The sequence below is a fragment of the Rhipicephalus sanguineus genome, chromosome 3, assembly GCF_013339695.2.
Source record: "Rhipicephalus sanguineus isolate Rsan-2018 chromosome 3, BIME_Rsan_1.4, whole genome shotgun sequence".
NCBI lineage: Eukaryota > Metazoa > Arthropoda > Arachnida > Ixodida > Ixodidae > Rhipicephalus > Rhipicephalus sanguineus.
This window is the reverse complement of record NC_051178.1, coordinates 137,384,172-137,401,127: the sequence shown is the minus strand read 5'-3', so window position 1 is coordinate 137,401,127 and position 16,956 is coordinate 137,384,172. Positions and strand designations below refer to the sequence as shown.

Below are 16,956 nucleotides of genomic sequence, written 5' to 3'. Positions count from 1 at the left end.
AGACGCGATCACGATTCGTGAACCATGCATCGAGTTGTACGCACCTCCGGTGATCTTTCCCTGCTCAGTGAAGGTGAGGTCTAGGAACTTTCCGAATCGACTCGAGTTGTCGTTGATGCCCGTCTTGGCGTTGCCGAACGCCTCCATGATTGGGTTCACCTGCAAGATCTTGTCCTCCAGGTTCCGATTGGTCGCCTGCGTGGTGCAGAGGAAACGAGTGATCCTAAGCACGTTATTCAGCGTATCACTCGCAAAAAGCTTTTGAAGAAGGACAACGAAAGAGTCAGCTCCTTTGTGCAATGTATTTAAGTATTTAAGGAAGCCTGTAGGGTGGCAGCTGGAGCCCTTAGGTGACGCCCTCCTCGTTTTTCTTTTTCTTTTTTGTTTACGCACCTTTCCCAGAGCCACAAGTTGCCTGAGCAGGAGGTTGGCACTCTCGGTCTTGCCGGCTCCGCTTTCTCCGCTGATGACGATGCACTGTAAAAGCAAGAAATACGTGATTTTTCGTTGTTCAGCAAGCCTACATCGCTACCGGGTAAGCACTGCAGAAATATTCTGTTTCATACTCGATCTTAGTGTGATAATTTTCCTTGAGTAACAAAGAAATGCGATGATAATAGATCCCACCTGGTTTCTCTTTTGATGCAACATGCTGTGGTAGGCAGCATCTGCGACGGCGAATATGTGTGGCGGGTTGTCCAGTTTGGCACGATTCCGGTACCTCAACGAGACCTGCAGTGTAAAGAAAACTTTATTCACGGTGCTCCGCAGGTCTCGCGCAACTTGGTTACTCCACAGCTTTTCACAAACCACGTGGTCTCTCCGCGAGCACGTTTTACTACTGCGGGGCGCTGATCAACATAAAGCTCACTTCACAACATATTGGTAACAGGTGGCTGTAGCACCTGGGGGAGATTTCTTTGGAAACAAACATGAAAATGGTACATGCTCACCTCTTCGGAGTAGATGGGAAGCTTCTGGAATGGGTTCATGGCGAGCAGTATGTCGCCGATGTATGAGTATATCTGGCCCCGCATGAATCTTTGGTACAGCTGGTCGACAATGATCTCCTGCAAGAATACGGACAAGAGATTGCATATAAGCTCTCCGATGGTCTCAGGACAATCGAGCAGCCTTGATTACTGCGCACAAACAAAGCAACCGCAAGACGAGAGGCTCTTGCCCTGTCGACATACTAATGTGATGCAGGCGGCGAACGAACCACCGCTCGTTTCTTTTTATTTTTTTTACGTTTTATTCTGATGCGTGGGTTCAACAGAACAATCATTTAGCTTTAGCTTTGGACCGTTGAAGCACGGCGAAAAACGGTAGTTAAAAAGAGAACAAAGAAGAAACATGATGGCCTTTACGAAGTGGGGCATTTTTCGGCCAGCTAGCATCGTTGAAAACCGGATTAACCTTGCAACTGGCGGTATTAAATTGACAATCTTGAACCTTACGAAGCATAGTTTTCTGTTATTGTATGTACTAGTGGTCTTCAATTGAAGTCGTTGATAATATACTGGTAGAGTCAAAGTTCGAGCGGACCTCGCAAGCCGTACATTTGCAGGGCGCACATTTGGTACATTCACTATGTACACTGTATAGTAACGCTTTTGCACGCAAAAAAAAAAAAAAGAACGTGCTTGAACGACATTTTGCCTATGATGATTAAAGAAAACACTGGATAAATGCAGAATGCTACTGGACTGTGCACGGCACGTTCTTTCTTCCAACAGTGCATGGGAACAGAGCACAATTATCGGTGCGTGGCGCACGAACTGCAATTTCGCGAATGTCTCCCTCGTTTTTCGAGGGCTTCTAGACAAGGCCGTAACGCACGCATTATAAAAAATAATAATAAAAAACAGGTCACTGGGCTCACACGAAGCACCCCTGTCAGCATCAATTAAACACGCGACGTGCTGCTTCTTCACGTTGCCCGAAATTACTTGATTAAAATACGTTCTTATTGCTTGGAACATTACGGTCGTATGAAAAGCTCTTACAGTGCCACGATTGCAAATGTCTGCAAGGAAGAACGCGTCAAACCAAACAAAACACGAAATAAAGGTAGGCAGACTAACTGCCCCCGCTATAATCGTCCAACCGTTCTATTTTATTCATATCGCGCTGAAATAGGTCGATCGTGCTTACTAGTCTGTCATCTTACACAAGCAGTCCAAAACAGTAAGCAATGTTCGCCACCCGCTATCCTTTTCTCTTCTCCTGATGTAAACAGTGAGACGGAAACCAAAAACTGAGCCTCTGCAGGTATAGAGACCATAACAATGAGTGCTTTGTTTCCAACCCTGCATTTGAGCTCGGTGGCGGGTAATGAGGATACGGAAAAAGAAAGGACAGAAAAACAAATTCATTAGGCTTGTGCTAAATGAAGAAGCGCATTTAAGACGGAGAAGCGCATTTGTATCGTCATTCATGGACAATCATCGGGATCACTGACACAGAACACCACAGCATAGAGAACAAGTGTTCGTTTTTTTCAGGCACTCTGTCCGATTTGTACACCTCTTTCTTAATTTTTCTCTCTTATTGCGTTCTTCTCTATGTTCTTAGTTCCGAACATAGAAGGTCCATTTTTTTTTCTCTGCTCATTTCTCTTCACTTCGAGGACGCGCAAAACTTAACATTGCATGGCGACCATGTAAACAATAATTTCTGTTTCTGATGTCGAGTTACCAAACTTTTACGTTTAGTGTCTACCTGAATGAAATATTTTCTTAGTAAGCAGAACAATTAAAAACGCAGTAGTGTAACAGAACACACTCGCAACGAAGGTCATTAGCAAAAGGAAGAGAAGTCCATACACTGTGCCTAACTTTTAATTAATGGGGTTGTTGACTCCGAAGAACAGGCTACTCTCGATAGTGTTTCTGTGTAACTCTTATGAGGTGCTAAATCGATTTCACATGAGGACCTGTGGCACAGGAGCCATGCAAGTTCGGCTCTAAAAAGTCAAGTGCCACCACGCGCCGTATTATACACTGAACTTAGTACAACAATGGGCAAAAGAGTTTACAAGTACAAGTACATGAGGACAGCGCGCAGTGTTGATCAGTACGAGAGAAAATTTTGAATTTATGTAGTAGCAACGACTGCTCGTCACTCTTCGACCTGCCATATCCGTTTACACGATTCTGAACGATTCTACACGATTCTGATGGTACGTGGCAAAAAACATTGTCCCACTACAAATTGGCACGCGCCTTTGGGTCAAAGAAAACATTGGATTGGAAATGGGTAATCACTTCCTCACGCGTGAGTTGGTACAAAAGGTTTTCGTTATATATGCCCGGCATCACACGTATAAATATTATGAGCGTCCGCTCTGAAGCGGGGGTTTATCGCTTTTATGTTTATCCCACGTCTGTTATCTACCTTTAACATCCACGGTTAGCGTTAACGAATCGTTAACTGCGAAAAAAAAAAAACTAATTGTCGTCAAATTTATATACTTTGTGCTCCCTGCTTTTGTACCACCTACACACTCCGCTCTTCGCCGTTCTTCGCCGAAGATTCATCAAGCTTTAATGTTCATCAATCCAAATGCCAAGTTAATGGTTGCTAAACGTGCTCATTGACCTCTGCATGGACACTGAGGCCCGATAACAAAATTTTTGCCTGTGGTTTCGGCGCTATCTCCAAACGTCGCGTAGCTATCGTTAAATCGGCGTTATTTTAGTATATTACCTTGGCGATGATGACGCTGTACCTATTGGCATTCCCTTCGAAACGGGGCGGCGGCAAGCAACCGCCTATAACATATTCGTTATAATTAGGTGTTATTTAATATATTGCAGTCTAGCATGCTGGATACCTCTTCCTGAGTTTTATTTCTTCGGCAGGCCTCTGTTTCAAAAGTTCACTGTTATTTATTTATTTTTATTTAGTAATACTGCAGGCCAATACATTGGCCCATACTTTGGCCTAAGGAGGAGCGACATTACAGGAAGGAAAAAATAAAACACCAACATACGTAAATAATGTTGAATAAAGTGAACATGACGCATTAAAAAAAAGCAGGGATCACATTTCGACATCGCTAAAATTCACAAAAACGGGTTGTGAAAGAAGTCATGAAAACATTTGACTGATATACACCCATGGGAAGTGAATTCCACTCGCTCACCTTTCGAGGTAAAGAACCGTACATGTGAGCGTTTGTTCTAGCGAAAATTGACGCAAGCAAATATTCGCGACTTCTCCTGTAAGGACTCCGGTTATATGAGTCTCTTCTCAATTTTTTCTGTGCTTGTTTCAACCGTTTATCTTTTGCTTGACTAGAACCAGCCCCATCAGAAGTAGGTGTTATTAGGGCGAAAGCCTTGGATGGCCTCATCAAACGCGAAAATTGACGTCGGCGTCCCGCGTCGGCGGCGTCAACACGAGCGATGCAAAAAATCTCCATCACGCGATGAAGTCACCATATGACATCATCGTGACGTCACAGCTCACAGAAATCTGTGACATCTCACAACATTACAAATTATAGTAACGTCACTGTGGCATCATGATTACTTCACGTAATGTGCCGTCAGATGATGACGTCATCACGTGACATCGTCGCTTGGTCAAAGGTGGGCCGATCACGGAGGCAGGGCAATACCAAGTTATGTGAAGAAAGCTTTCGGCGGGGAGGGAGCGAGGGAGGATCAGTACATCGAATAAGCAGACGGCTTTCGCCTTCGAGTCGTCTTAGGCGAGTGCGTAAGGGACCCTGTGAGTTTTGTACAATGCAGCGAAATATGACATGCCGCAGACGCTTTTGTTAGGGAAAAAAAAGGGTAAGATTATCTTCCAGAGCCAATAAGTGAGCACGGCTCAGCGTCTCACGGGAGGGCATAGGGGAATGAAAGAATACGAGCGGGATGAGCCAATGTGCGTAGCGCGAATCTTCACATCTGCGATCTCAGTCGACCAACCGACAAAATTTGCACTTGCGGAACCAGCGTGCACATACCTCGGTGAGCGTCTCGAGGGCGGACAGGTCGTCCATGAGGATGGGCGTGGGCCGCGACTTGCGGTCGGTCTTGAGCTGGCCATGCTTGGTGGTTACCTCGGGCAGTCGCTTGCTGTAGCCTACCTTGCGCTGCGCCTTCAGTATCCGCACCAACTCCTGGCGGATCTGTAGCCACACACACCGCGGATTTACAATTCATAGACAACATTTCACGGTAAGGCAGCCATATAAGTTGTGTGGACATGCCGTCCTACATTTATAGCTGGCTTTATTCGTAGTGTCACTTGATTTAAGCTAATTAGGCTTCAACGTTTAACGAATAACTTTCGAATTAGAGCTGACCAAAAGAAACATGCAAATCGGCGTTTGCGTTGACTGCCGCGTATAGTAGTCTGAATGCAGCCTCTCACATTTCATCCTGGTCTATTCATTTACGCGCCGTGCTTGCTGAATAAAAGCTTAGGCGGATGACATTAACTGACTGACGAAGCGGTACATTCAGGGTGGTTAAATTCATTAACCTGGAGAATCACAAGCAAGGTTTTCTACTTAGTGCGGTTTTAGGAGAAAACAACATCACCGGCTTGTGAAAAACAGCATCACCACATATGAAAAAAATAAATAAATAAAGGCCTGCATGTACCTCTTCAGGATGCTTCGGGACCTGTGTGATGAACTTGTGGTTCATCAGGTCCGACATCAAGGGCCTCTTCTCGTAATCCTTAACCAAGCACCTGCGGTATGCACATAAAAAGACAGTTGTTCTGACCTTGTCCTAAGGACTAGAAAGAAATGAAACACGTAAATTTCTCAGAGCATCACCTCGTTGTGCTCCGTTGTTTTCGGTTTCTAAACTTTAGCGACCACATTGTTGCCAATTCATCTACGCTCCCTAGATGGCTCTGACACGTCGCATCTGAATTTTTGAGCCCTTGAGCGTAAAATATATTGTTGTAACACTACTTCACGCTGAAAAAGCAAGAGAGGCACCGAGGAAGACGATGTGATTTTGGCGTGTGGGGCGTGCTCTCCACCATCTTGTCTTAAGCTTGAGGCGTATTTACAATATATTTTCACTATAGTGTAAATATATTGAAAGAAGGCGTATTTACAATATATTTACACTATAGTGTAAATATATTGTAAATACGCCTTCTTCCCCTGCGTGACTTCAGGTAACAATATTTATGAAATTTTCTTACAAAGCTAATCTCTAGGCATACCTGGCGTCATCTTCTGTGTGCGGGTATTTTGAAAGCACTTTCACACCGCAGAGAAAAGACGTTATCTAAAGGCACAGCTTGTGTTGAAAGTGGATTGATCTAAAGCCAGGTCGCGCCTGTGGAAATGAAGCTTTCTTGAAATAGGTCTTCACGAATGTTGGTGGTGCTTGCGTAAAATATCGTTTGCAGTTACGTTTGCTCTTTTGGTCATTCTATTTTCCCCTTTATGCAACTGTAACGAAACTATTGTGATAGAGTTAGAAATATTACTAACCCATTTCTACTCATTTGACCACAGTTGTCGGCCCCAACGTAGCCTCTTTCACCCGATATTTGCCGTTTCTAAGCAGATAGGGACGTTGCCACAAGGTGTCATCAGTAACGTACGTGAGCTGTTTTCCTCTATTCTTAATATTAAAAATATCTCCATGGCACGATTGTACAAACGCTATAGATAAATTTGTGTTGCTACGCAAAGAAGTGAGAGAGTACCGACACTTTATCGAACAGCGTAATGCACTGTTCGATATCTTATCTGCTGAAGTCGTGGATGACAGCTAAGGCTGTCGCGTAAGCCAGTCATAGTAATCAGCACGTCTCTATCGGGTTCATAATCATCAGGGATACCTTCTGACTCCCGGCAGAGTGGCTTGCTGCAGACTTCATCGATGTGAACGCCATCGTGGTTATGTGCTTGCTCAAAGTTTGATAATCGAGCCGTTGGTCTCTGTACCGATCGGCGGCGACCGACCAGTGCACAGTAATAACGCACGAGACGCATGGAGCGTTTTCACGCTTGATTTCGTGCTTAATGACGTCGAAGTTTAAGCGCGGACAGGCCGATCACGACATAAGAGGCATGAAGGGCTTCCTTATAGGGGGACGTTAAAGACGTAAGTCCCAATACAGTCAGCGTTCGAGAGGAAATGGGCAACAGGGTCCGCTGGACTTAATTCTGCGACCATCTGCTTGCGAAGAAGAGCAAGCCGGCGTGAAAAAACGCGTCGAGCCGCGCCCGGCTCCTCTGACTGGCGAAGTAGGTGGCCCCGATTCAAGGCTTCATACAAAACCAGTACCTCACCGCCACCTTCTTCTCGTACGGACCGCGCTCCGAGAAGGCGCGGATTATTATTATACGTTTGCGCGCACGCGCCCTCTCATCGGAGCCACCGCGTTAGTGTCTAGCGGGAAAACTAATTTCCCGCTACGCCTTATACCTTATAGTTGGCCATGGCGTTCCAATGCATCGCGGTTTCTCGACACCGTATATGCACTTGCGTGGTGGCTAAAAATAGAACGACACTCTGAGCTGCACCTGTTATAACTTATGCACTGCAGTGCCTGTGCTAGTGCGGGCTGCGAGACAAGACTTTGGCGTCTGACTTTGTCGTAGCGGCGAATGCATTCTGTACGCTTGCGCTTCGTTAGTTAAACAGTCGCAAAAAGCAATAACAAGAAGAATCTGTTCTCCCAGTACTTGACAGGATTGAAGTATAACGTCATTTCTAGAACTCTTGTACCTCAACTTTGTTAACTTTAACTGTAGTTTGCTAAAGCCGTCTGAGCGAAATAGTAAAGAAACTAAAGAATGATCTGTGTTTTATCGAGGTGTTGCGCATTGGCCAGCAGACCTTATGCCTCCGTGCATTGAAGTCACACAACAATGGCTCTTCGCTTGGGCTTCAGAAAGGTTCGCCACATTTCGACCACTGCATATAACCTCACCACAAAATCTAATCGAAAGTTTGCTGAATTCGTATCTATCATTATAACTAAGCACGTTGCGTTAATCAGTGTTTTACGCTCTGGTTAAAATTATCTGCTGAACTGGCTTCTGGGTGGACGAACTTTTACCAAACGAAGAACGTGAAGGGCGTCGCATGGTCTGCTGCATGACCTTTATATATCCCTCGAATACGAACTGAACAGGAGATTCCACTGTCAGTCTTTTCTCTTTAAAATCATTAACCTTAGAAACTTCAAGCGCGGACTGCGGCAAGGACAAGTGAGGCAGGCAACACTTCGCGCTGAAGTTTCTAAGACGTATATGTACCAGCTAGCTCGTCTCTTGGTCTTACTTCATTTACCTTATTTTTAGGCGATGTAAGTTTAACATTAATCATAGCTGAAGGTTTCACGGACCTACACTATCCGCTTTAATCATGAATGAGCCCTTCACGTCATTCAGGCGGTAATCGGTTTATGTTAATCTACCTCTAGAGCATTCACTTGGCAGAAGGTAGAAACAAAACAAGCTATAATTCTCTTTGAGGCGTACTGGGTACACGAGCGAACTCACCGATATTACCGCAAGCTATATTGCCGAGTACCGCTAGTGTAGATTCAATATATCCAGCCCAGTAGTAACTTTTCAACTCCGCAGCCACAACTTATCAGGCAGGAGGCAGGGGGGCGTGCGCTAGAGCAACCTCCACCTTCCATGTGCGCTCACTATACGAGATGCAGGAGACTAATTTTGTTCGCATATCTTAGTTTAGCGATAACTTTATTGTCGCAGATGACTAACTGAGGTAACAAGGGCAAACTTTTTACCAATTTCGCAATGGCAGACCGATCGGTGTATATCTGTAACCACAGTCTTGTTAGGATAAGGGACACTAAAAGTCATGAAATAAATCACGATGGTGAAACGTTTAAGCCCGTCCTAAATCGACCACGACTCAAGCTCTAAGAGGAGGTATAGTGGTGCTCAATGTGTGTTGCAACACAGTGACCATAGTTGAAGGATCCTCAAATCTATACTGTAACACCGGTAAACGGGAAATTGATTTTGGAAATACCAGTAGTCGAAGCACTGTTTACGTCCCTGATTGTTTCTGTCGGCGCCACAGGACAGTGTTGGCGCCGCTTTGATCACCGGCAGCATGTTGCCACTCACATTAGGCGTGACTGTAACGTACCAGTCTGCACTGCACAAAGTGCCGCAAACTAACGCGAAATTAGGCGTGCAGGAATGCACGAGAAAAGGAGGCAGTACTACTCACACTGAGAGGAAATCGTTGAAGTCATCGGACCACTCGGCCGGGTTCTTCAGCTTGGGCGGCGGGTTCCTGCGTCGGAGAAGATGCGCCAGCTGGCTGAATTCGGTCGCGCTGCCGACGAGCACATCATGCACACTGCACCTGTGGCGGCGCGCGTATGGGCGGGCGAACCATTACGGCCGCCGCCGCCGCCGCCTAGAGCGCCGCTCCTCATATTGTGGCGAGGAGAGAGATGAGCGGTCGCGTGCGCCGGCAGCATCGCCCGAGCATTCTCGCTTATTTACCCCTCTCCCTCTCTCTAGCGTTTTCGGCATCATCAACATCCTTACCTACGCATACGCATCTCATCCCGTCGTACCCTTCTTTCTCCGGGTCACGTTTCCTCGACTGCATGTGTTGCTCTTGTTGCTTCTCGCTCTCATTGCATCTCTAGTCATTTTTTTCTTCTGAGCATTCGCTGCTTCTTTTCTGAGTTTCACACATCTTCTTACGTGGGGGTTATTATCGCCGTTACGATTCCATTGTCCCTGTGACTCCATTGCGTGGTGGCGGCGGCGATCCGAGGACTTTCTTCTTCAACACCGCCGCACTGACCCAGCTTCACCGGCTGTCTTTTTTTCTCTTGTTATTTTTGTTTCCTTTCCGACTTGACCACCGTCAGCATAGGCTCTTGGTTGCGCTTCAAGGTCTAAAGGTGCCTGCGACGTTATGGCGTGGGAGCATCGTTCCCGGGCCTCTCGGAGACAAGGCCGCGGGATCAATTTTTTCTCGGTCGCTGTGGTCGCGTTCCGACGGAGGCGATATATGCGTGTATTTGCAAACGCTGTAGGTGGCCTCCTTCGAGGCTTCTCGCTTCTTCTGGTTGACCTGAGCGTATAGACGGTGCGATCGATGCCTTGAGATGACGCCTAAGAGTGGACATACGTAGTTCGGTGCACATCATCAGTCCATGGCTGACGTTAGTCGTACAGTTCAAATGGGCCGCGGCGGCTGCATTTTCGATGGAGGCGAAAATGTTTGAGGCCCGTGTACTTAGATTTAGGTGCACGTTAAAGAACCCCAGGTGGTCGAAATTTCCGGAGCCCTCCACTACGGCGTCTCTCATAATCATATGGTGGTTGTGGGACGTTAAACCCCAGATATTATTATTACGGTTCAAATGAGAGAGGGAACGCTTCTCCACTCGCAGTCCACTGACGTGATTTGTTTTTCACTCCATTATCGAGGAACTTTACTGTCAATTAATACTGCAGAACTCTAGTAAACATATTTCCGAAATGCATATGAACTCTGTGATTATAATTTCAGCATGTATAATATATGCGAGTGGAAGGATGACGAATACAAGAAAAGATAAGAAAATCAAAGTCCCTGGTTTTATGCATCACAGTCAAGTTCTTATCATTAATCGCGCCGTCACGAAATACTCACGTATTAATTTCCACCTACTGGGGTTCCTTAACACGCACTTGGAGATCTCCGTACACGAGTGTCGAAATCAGGGGCGGCGCCAGGGGGGCAGCTGACCCCCTAAGATTTCCGCCTGCACCAACCCTTGACACCCCCCTCCCCGCCCTTTCCCGCCGAACTTTCCCAGCCTCCCTCCCCCCTCCCTTTGGGTTACAAAATATTGGCGCCGCCCGTAGGTCCAAATGCAACCACCGCAGAGTGTATCGAACCCGCGACATCGAGCTCAGCAACGCGACGCCTTCAAGATGATTACGGCATGGAGTGCAACTGCGCTTGAATTCCGTAAGAGTTTTACACTTTCGTTATAACTGTACTCTATCCACCTGCAGATTAACTCAAACTTCGAAGTTCAGTCTATTACGAAGCACATACGGCCATGAGACGAATGTTAAAATACGCAGTTCCGCGGACGCGTCTGTGACCCCCTTTAAAACCCGTCCTTTCTGCGGGACATCCTCGAACAGGAAGCTTCCTCAGTAGGCCGCGATTCGCATATTTAGATTCGTAATGGTTAGCAGAGCCTGAATTTAGGGCGCCGATGAATGCGAATCGTATAGGTTTCTCACGCCAAACGCCCTCGTCGCGTGGATACAAAAAAGACAGTTAACTATGCATAATGCTGGCTGAACGATAGGAAGGTGTACTCTAACAAATGTCTGGTGACCCAGGCTATAATGTGCGTCAACGCCAGCGATAGCTCAAGTCTTGGCGCTGAGCCGTACTCCCGCGAAAGTTGCAGAAGACCTGCAGCGCCATATTCTCCTCCTCCTCAAACGACCACATCGTCGCAAAGCCGTTTAGTTTCGCTTTTAGCGCACAATGGCACCCTGCCGCCATTCTCCAGCCATTCTTTAAATTTTATTCAGTGGTTTGTACGAGGTGCGGTGCAAAATTTTCCGCAAATGGCACTGAAATTCTTGCAAAATGCTGTCTTCGGCCAGCTAACTGCCGTTTAGTTCCTGTGTTGTTATTAAAGCTGCATATATAAGCAAATATGCCTAAATGCCGTTGGAAAGATTATGAGCCGCTGTAGTTTTGTGTCAAACTCATATCTGTATAATAGTGTCGAACGGGCGGCCCTTGAAGCAAAACTTCCTCGAGAGAACAGTTTTCGGAAACAAAATCAGCAACCGATCGAATTCGCAAACGTTGGATAAAAGAAAAGCTGTCATAAACACGCTTTACTCGCTGGATCGTACTCCTCGTCATCACTGTATATCATAACAATCCTGCACAGCCATGGCAAGGTGAAGGAGCGATGTGGGCCTAAATAGCAATAGTGAAATGTCTATTGCATGTTTACATTGTAGATATGAAATAGCATTGCATTTTTTTCGCTAATTACGATCAATCGGTCAACGTCTGTTCTTATGAAAATCGCAACGTAAAGGCAACATGCAGGTTCAAGTGACTAGTACTGATAGGGAATGATACTGAAGTTCCGTGCCAGAATTCACGAACGTTTTTGGTTATAAGTGTCCTGCTATCGAAATGGTCGCCTTTCTTAATGTTACCCGTATATCCGCCACCAGGATTTGTGTAATGTTTTTGTGAAAACGGGGTACGAAACATTGTCATGATATCAACCAGTAAATTGCATTACTTAGTGGAGTTCAGGAACACAGTTTTCGAATATTTTTCCGAACGTGCTGGTAAATATCGAAGCAACATGTGAAAGCGGCCGCTTAAATTGCTGCTCGTAATCGCTTCTTTAAAATGTGCAGCTCTTTTAAGACTCCGAGTCAACTGCTGAAACATGGCGATAGTGTGAACTCTTGTGCGCAGAGGTACCTTACGAGGCTTTGTGAACAGCACAACTTCACTGGAGCCGGATCTGATAATTCCGTTCAATTGCCAGTGTGGCAGCCTAACTTGTATTTTCTGTAGCCAGAACTTCTACCATGTTTAAGTTAAGACGCGCAACTTTTTCTGCAGCATACGCAAATCTTTACGGTCTGGTATAGTTAAGCATCGGACATCGCGTGAAAATTAAGTCTCGCATACACAGTACAACTGACCACTATTCAAATTTACGCAAACAAGGAAAACAGGGACTTACGTAAAAGCTCTACACGTAGGCCTACGTCCTTAAACTGTCTTTTTTTTTTCAGAAATGACGCCCAAGGTATGCAGTACGAACATGAGATGTTAGGTCATTTCAATTCAAATGGAAGCACTAACCCCCAAACATTTTTATCGCACCTTATACGTAACAAGTAAAGGTCCATTAATTTCTTATCGTATACATAGGTTTGTGTTTAGGAATAATACAACGCGCCCAGCGCCTACCAAAGCAACAAATAGTACTCACGTCAAGCAGTGCGTTGAACGTATGTCTCGTTAGGCGTCAATGCACTGCCAGCCCTTTCAAACCGCACACACACACACTCTCTCTCTCGTCTTTTCTCTTACTTTTATTCTTTTCTCGTTTCCTGTTATTCCGGATAGAAAGCCTGCCCGTTCCTTCTCCGGCCAGTGCGTTTTATGTCTTCCTGCCGTACCCGCAGACAATAGCACAGCTTCAGAAGCAGTTAGTTAGCTCTTGTTGAGCGTTAAAGTGGCTGTTTCTATTCCCATCTTCGAGATATTTAAGAGAAACAGTAACCGGCGCAAAATTTCCTGGCATTCCGCACCCATTCATTCTTGTGTCTAGCGGAGGCGGGTAAATGCCTTAATTTCTTCGTGTTCTTACCTGCGTTTTTCACCTTACTCAGTAACGTAGCGTTTCAGCCGCGTTGGTATGATATAATGGGAAAATGCACGGACAAAGATAGAAGTGACACAACAGGCCCCGATGTAGCGCCTGTGCGTGTGACTTTTATCTTAGTCCGTGTGTTTTGTTGCACTATATATACAGGCCTCATTATTTCACCTTGCGCCTTTTTCTATGTTGTAATTATTACTGTACCCTCCTCGCCCTCATCCTCAATGGGTAACTGTTTCGGTCAGTCGTCAGACGACCTTGCTTTCGAATTACCTGCGACATTCCAGCCCGAGTTCTCAGTCTTCAAGGGAAGTGCACATTCACATGCATTAACAGACAGCAGTCTAAGTTTGTCGCCAACATCGCGTTACACGGCTGAAATATTTTTCATTTACTTGCCATAGGCAACGGCTGAATGCGGATTCAGTAGTACATGCATATTGTACAAACTTAGGCGATGCACCTGCACATTTTCCCGTTGCTTCAATTCTCAAAAATAAGTTTTCGGAGCTTGCACAATTGCTAAATATTTCGCTGTTTCGGAAAAAAAAAGTGTTAGAGAAATAAAATTTAAACACGGTTGTCGCACCGCTTTCCTGTAAAGTGCACGACAGATGCTGCCGGGGACGGCACTGCTTAATTCACAGCTGTAAAACATCGTAAGGTACGCCACGTAAATATTCGTTCCATGAAACTTTCAAAAAATTGAAAAAATGAACAATATACTTTAGCTACATATCGCACGCATGTTCACTTCGTTCTCTGCGCTCTGCGCAAAGCTGTGTGCGTCAGCGTTACAAGAAAAGCTGTCGAGGTGGTGGAGTAACTGCGCACTAAATGTGCGAAATATAAGACGACTATACCTCCATCGTTGGCAACATTCGGACGCTTATCGAAATGGGGTGTGAACGGACGCGCCAAAGTGGGAACACCCGCTGCCTCTGAGATTATCGAACATATTGCGAGCTCATGAACACTTAAAGGGCTCCTAAAGGCCCTCCACGGTGGTCTAGTGGTCATGGCGCTCGACTGCTGACCCAAAGGTCGCGGGATCGAATCACGGCCGCGGCGGCTGCATTTTCGATGGAGACGAAAATGTTTGAGGCCCGTGTACCTAGATTTAAGTGCACGTTAAAGAACCCCCAGGTGGTTGAAATTTCCGGAGCCCTCCACTACGGCGTCCCTCATAATCATATGGTGGTTTTGGGACGTTAAACCCCAGATGTTATTATTATTATTAGGGCCCCTAAACAACCTCTGCAAATACAAAGTACGAGCGCGTTATTCTTTCCTGGCATTTTCTGTCTTTTCGGTACAATTAGTGACGCCAGAAGTCTGTTCACGTGACGTCACCAGGAAATAAGCTCTTGATTGGTCCATATACGAGGATTGTGAATTGTCTCCTACCTTGTTTTGCCACGCAGTCGCGCGCCCGTTCAGCCTTGTATCGCATGACTATCTTGCCGGATCAACGGACTTCACTTCGTTTTGTGCGTTTTCGACTGCGCAAGCAGATATGACAGCGTGTCGCCGGAAAGGGCGAAGTCCTGATAGGCTCACCGCTTAGTGCTGACATTGTCCACGTGTTTCATGAACAAATAAGTTTCATGTATGAGATAGCGTCCGTATACGAAGGGTAGTGAAGACGAGAAAGAAACAGGTCTCTCTTTTCTGAACACGGAGTGGCTTAGGGGCCCTTTAAACTACAGCGATGTTATTTTTATAACAGGAAATAACATACACTATAAATGTTGAAGATTGGGCGAGTTGGTTCGTCGTACTTCGCTCTGTCCTCTTGTGTCGGTCTGCTCGGCCGTTTCTTCTTCCCCGTGATGCGCTATACCAGTTCACACACTATAAACACATGCGCGGATCGTGTTAATTTCGTCTTCGTCTAAGTTCAACAAGCAAGTTGTCGTTGATTATGAACTATGTGCTTGCCCACCACGAGGAAGAACAATTGCCGGCCCAGACCGCCGGGCTAACCCCGCCTGCAGAAAACTCCCACAGCAACCAACCGAGCGACGGCAAATTCGAGTTAGAAGATCGGCATGGATGCGAAGAAAATGCAACGCTTCGTGAGCTGCCGAGCTGCCTTAACGCTATATTAACGTGCCTTTAAAGTATCATCTCTACAGTGAAGGACAGCTTACACACACATACAAAAATGCGTCTGTAAATATGCGCCCACGTTGACGAAACTTCATAAGAGCCTTTCCCGATTGAGTGGTGCTTGGGTGCCTGCAGCACAGATAGGTGTGATAGCATGCGACAGTCACTGTGAAGGTCAGTCTAACAGAGTATACTTATGCTAGAGAAGTTTTATGAATATGTGTCCTGACCTCGAGGTATTTATAGGCTTTACTTTCGAAAGCACACTTTAGAATCTATACAGCTTCGTATTGAAGAGCATTTTCTGCAAACGTGTGTCTATCGAATTGCTGTCTTTAGCATTCGGTGAGCAAAGGCTCGAATGTTCGCACCTAAGAAAACGCGTACGAAAGACAAAACTGTCGATGTCTATGCACACGCTGCGAGCTTATCAGCAGTTAGCAAACTAATTTGGTACAAATCTTAGTACATAACCGTCGCGATGGTGTTAGGGTGCTTAAATGCCGACCCGAAGGTCGTGGGATCGAATCCCTGCCGCGGCGGCCGCATTTCGATGCAGGCAGAATGCTAGAGGCCCGTGTGTTTGGATTTAGGTACACGTTAAAAACTCCAGGTGGTGGAAGTTTCCGGAGCCCTTCATTACGGCGTTTCCCATAATCATATTGTGGAATGTTTGGACGTAAAAACCCCGACATTTATATTAAATCATAGTACATCCATTACATCTAAGGTGTAATACATGCGTCAGAAACTTCAATGTTGACGCTGCTACGAATTAGCGTTCGCTAAATTTCTCACTGCAGGCGCTACTGGGTATTTACGACAATGTTATACATGAGCTAGGGGGAACTATGCTTGATCTTGTCGTGGTACAAGATTTCGAAATGTGTCGCACGCATACAACGCGTTAAGCGAAAATCGTTGTTGAATGCGCAAGCAGCTCACATAGATGGAAGATGTCTTCTGAACTTCGCACTTCGTCGCAAATTCGTTCGACTGTGTCTTCTTAATAATTAACTTTCTTAAGTGTTCCTTGGTACTTCTACAATCACACCAGCTCCTTGCCATTCTAACAGACTCAAACGCGCTAGAGCCGTACGTGCGTACTTGGGGAACAGCTGCTATCTGTGGCCAAGCACAGAGAGCAGCTCGTTTACTTTTTTTTCTTTTCTTGTGCGCACCTGACGGGGCCGGAACGGTGTGCCTGCCGACGGCTGGTATTCACAAAAAACCAGGAGCCCTTTCCCTATCGGGAAAATGAGGGCAAGCGAAGCTTGGCGTGTGCATGCCCGACTTTCTTTCTTTCTTTCTTTCTTTCTTTCTTTCTTTCTTTCTTTCTTTCTTTCTTTCTTTCTTTCTTTCTTTCTTTCTTTCTTTCTTTTCTTCCTTCTTTCTTTCTTTCTTCTTTCTTTCATTCTTTCTTTCCTTCCTTCTTTCATTCCTCCTTTCTTTCTTTCTTTTCTC

The 16,956-nt window shown here is 45.8% G+C and overlaps 2 protein-coding genes across 8 annotated transcripts in view; one reads left to right on the top strand and one right to left on the bottom strand.

The window, feature by feature from the left end:
• LOC119387257 (elongation factor-like GTPase 1) overlaps positions 1-16,956 on the top strand; it is a 429,910-nt gene that overhangs the window by 114,677 nt on the left and 298,277 nt on the right. The gene's annotated exons all lie outside the window — the stretch shown is intronic.
• Positions 1-16,956, bottom strand: part of LOC119387256 (myosin-IIIb) — an 83,778-nt gene that overhangs the window by 29,915 nt on the left and 36,907 nt on the right. Inside the window, exons 10-16 of the mRNA XM_037654590.2 lie at positions 9,210-9,275; positions 5,625-5,715; positions 4,982-5,146; positions 954-1,070; positions 628-732; positions 394-477; positions 45-195 (exon numbers count right to left, since the gene is read on the bottom strand). Coding sequence (XP_037510518.1) covers positions 45-195; positions 394-477; positions 628-732; positions 954-1,070; positions 4,982-5,146; positions 5,625-5,715; positions 9,210-9,275 — 779 coding nt within the window. The remainder of the gene's footprint in view (positions 1-44; positions 196-393; positions 478-627; positions 733-953; positions 1,071-4,981; positions 5,147-5,624; positions 5,716-9,209; positions 9,276-16,956) is intronic.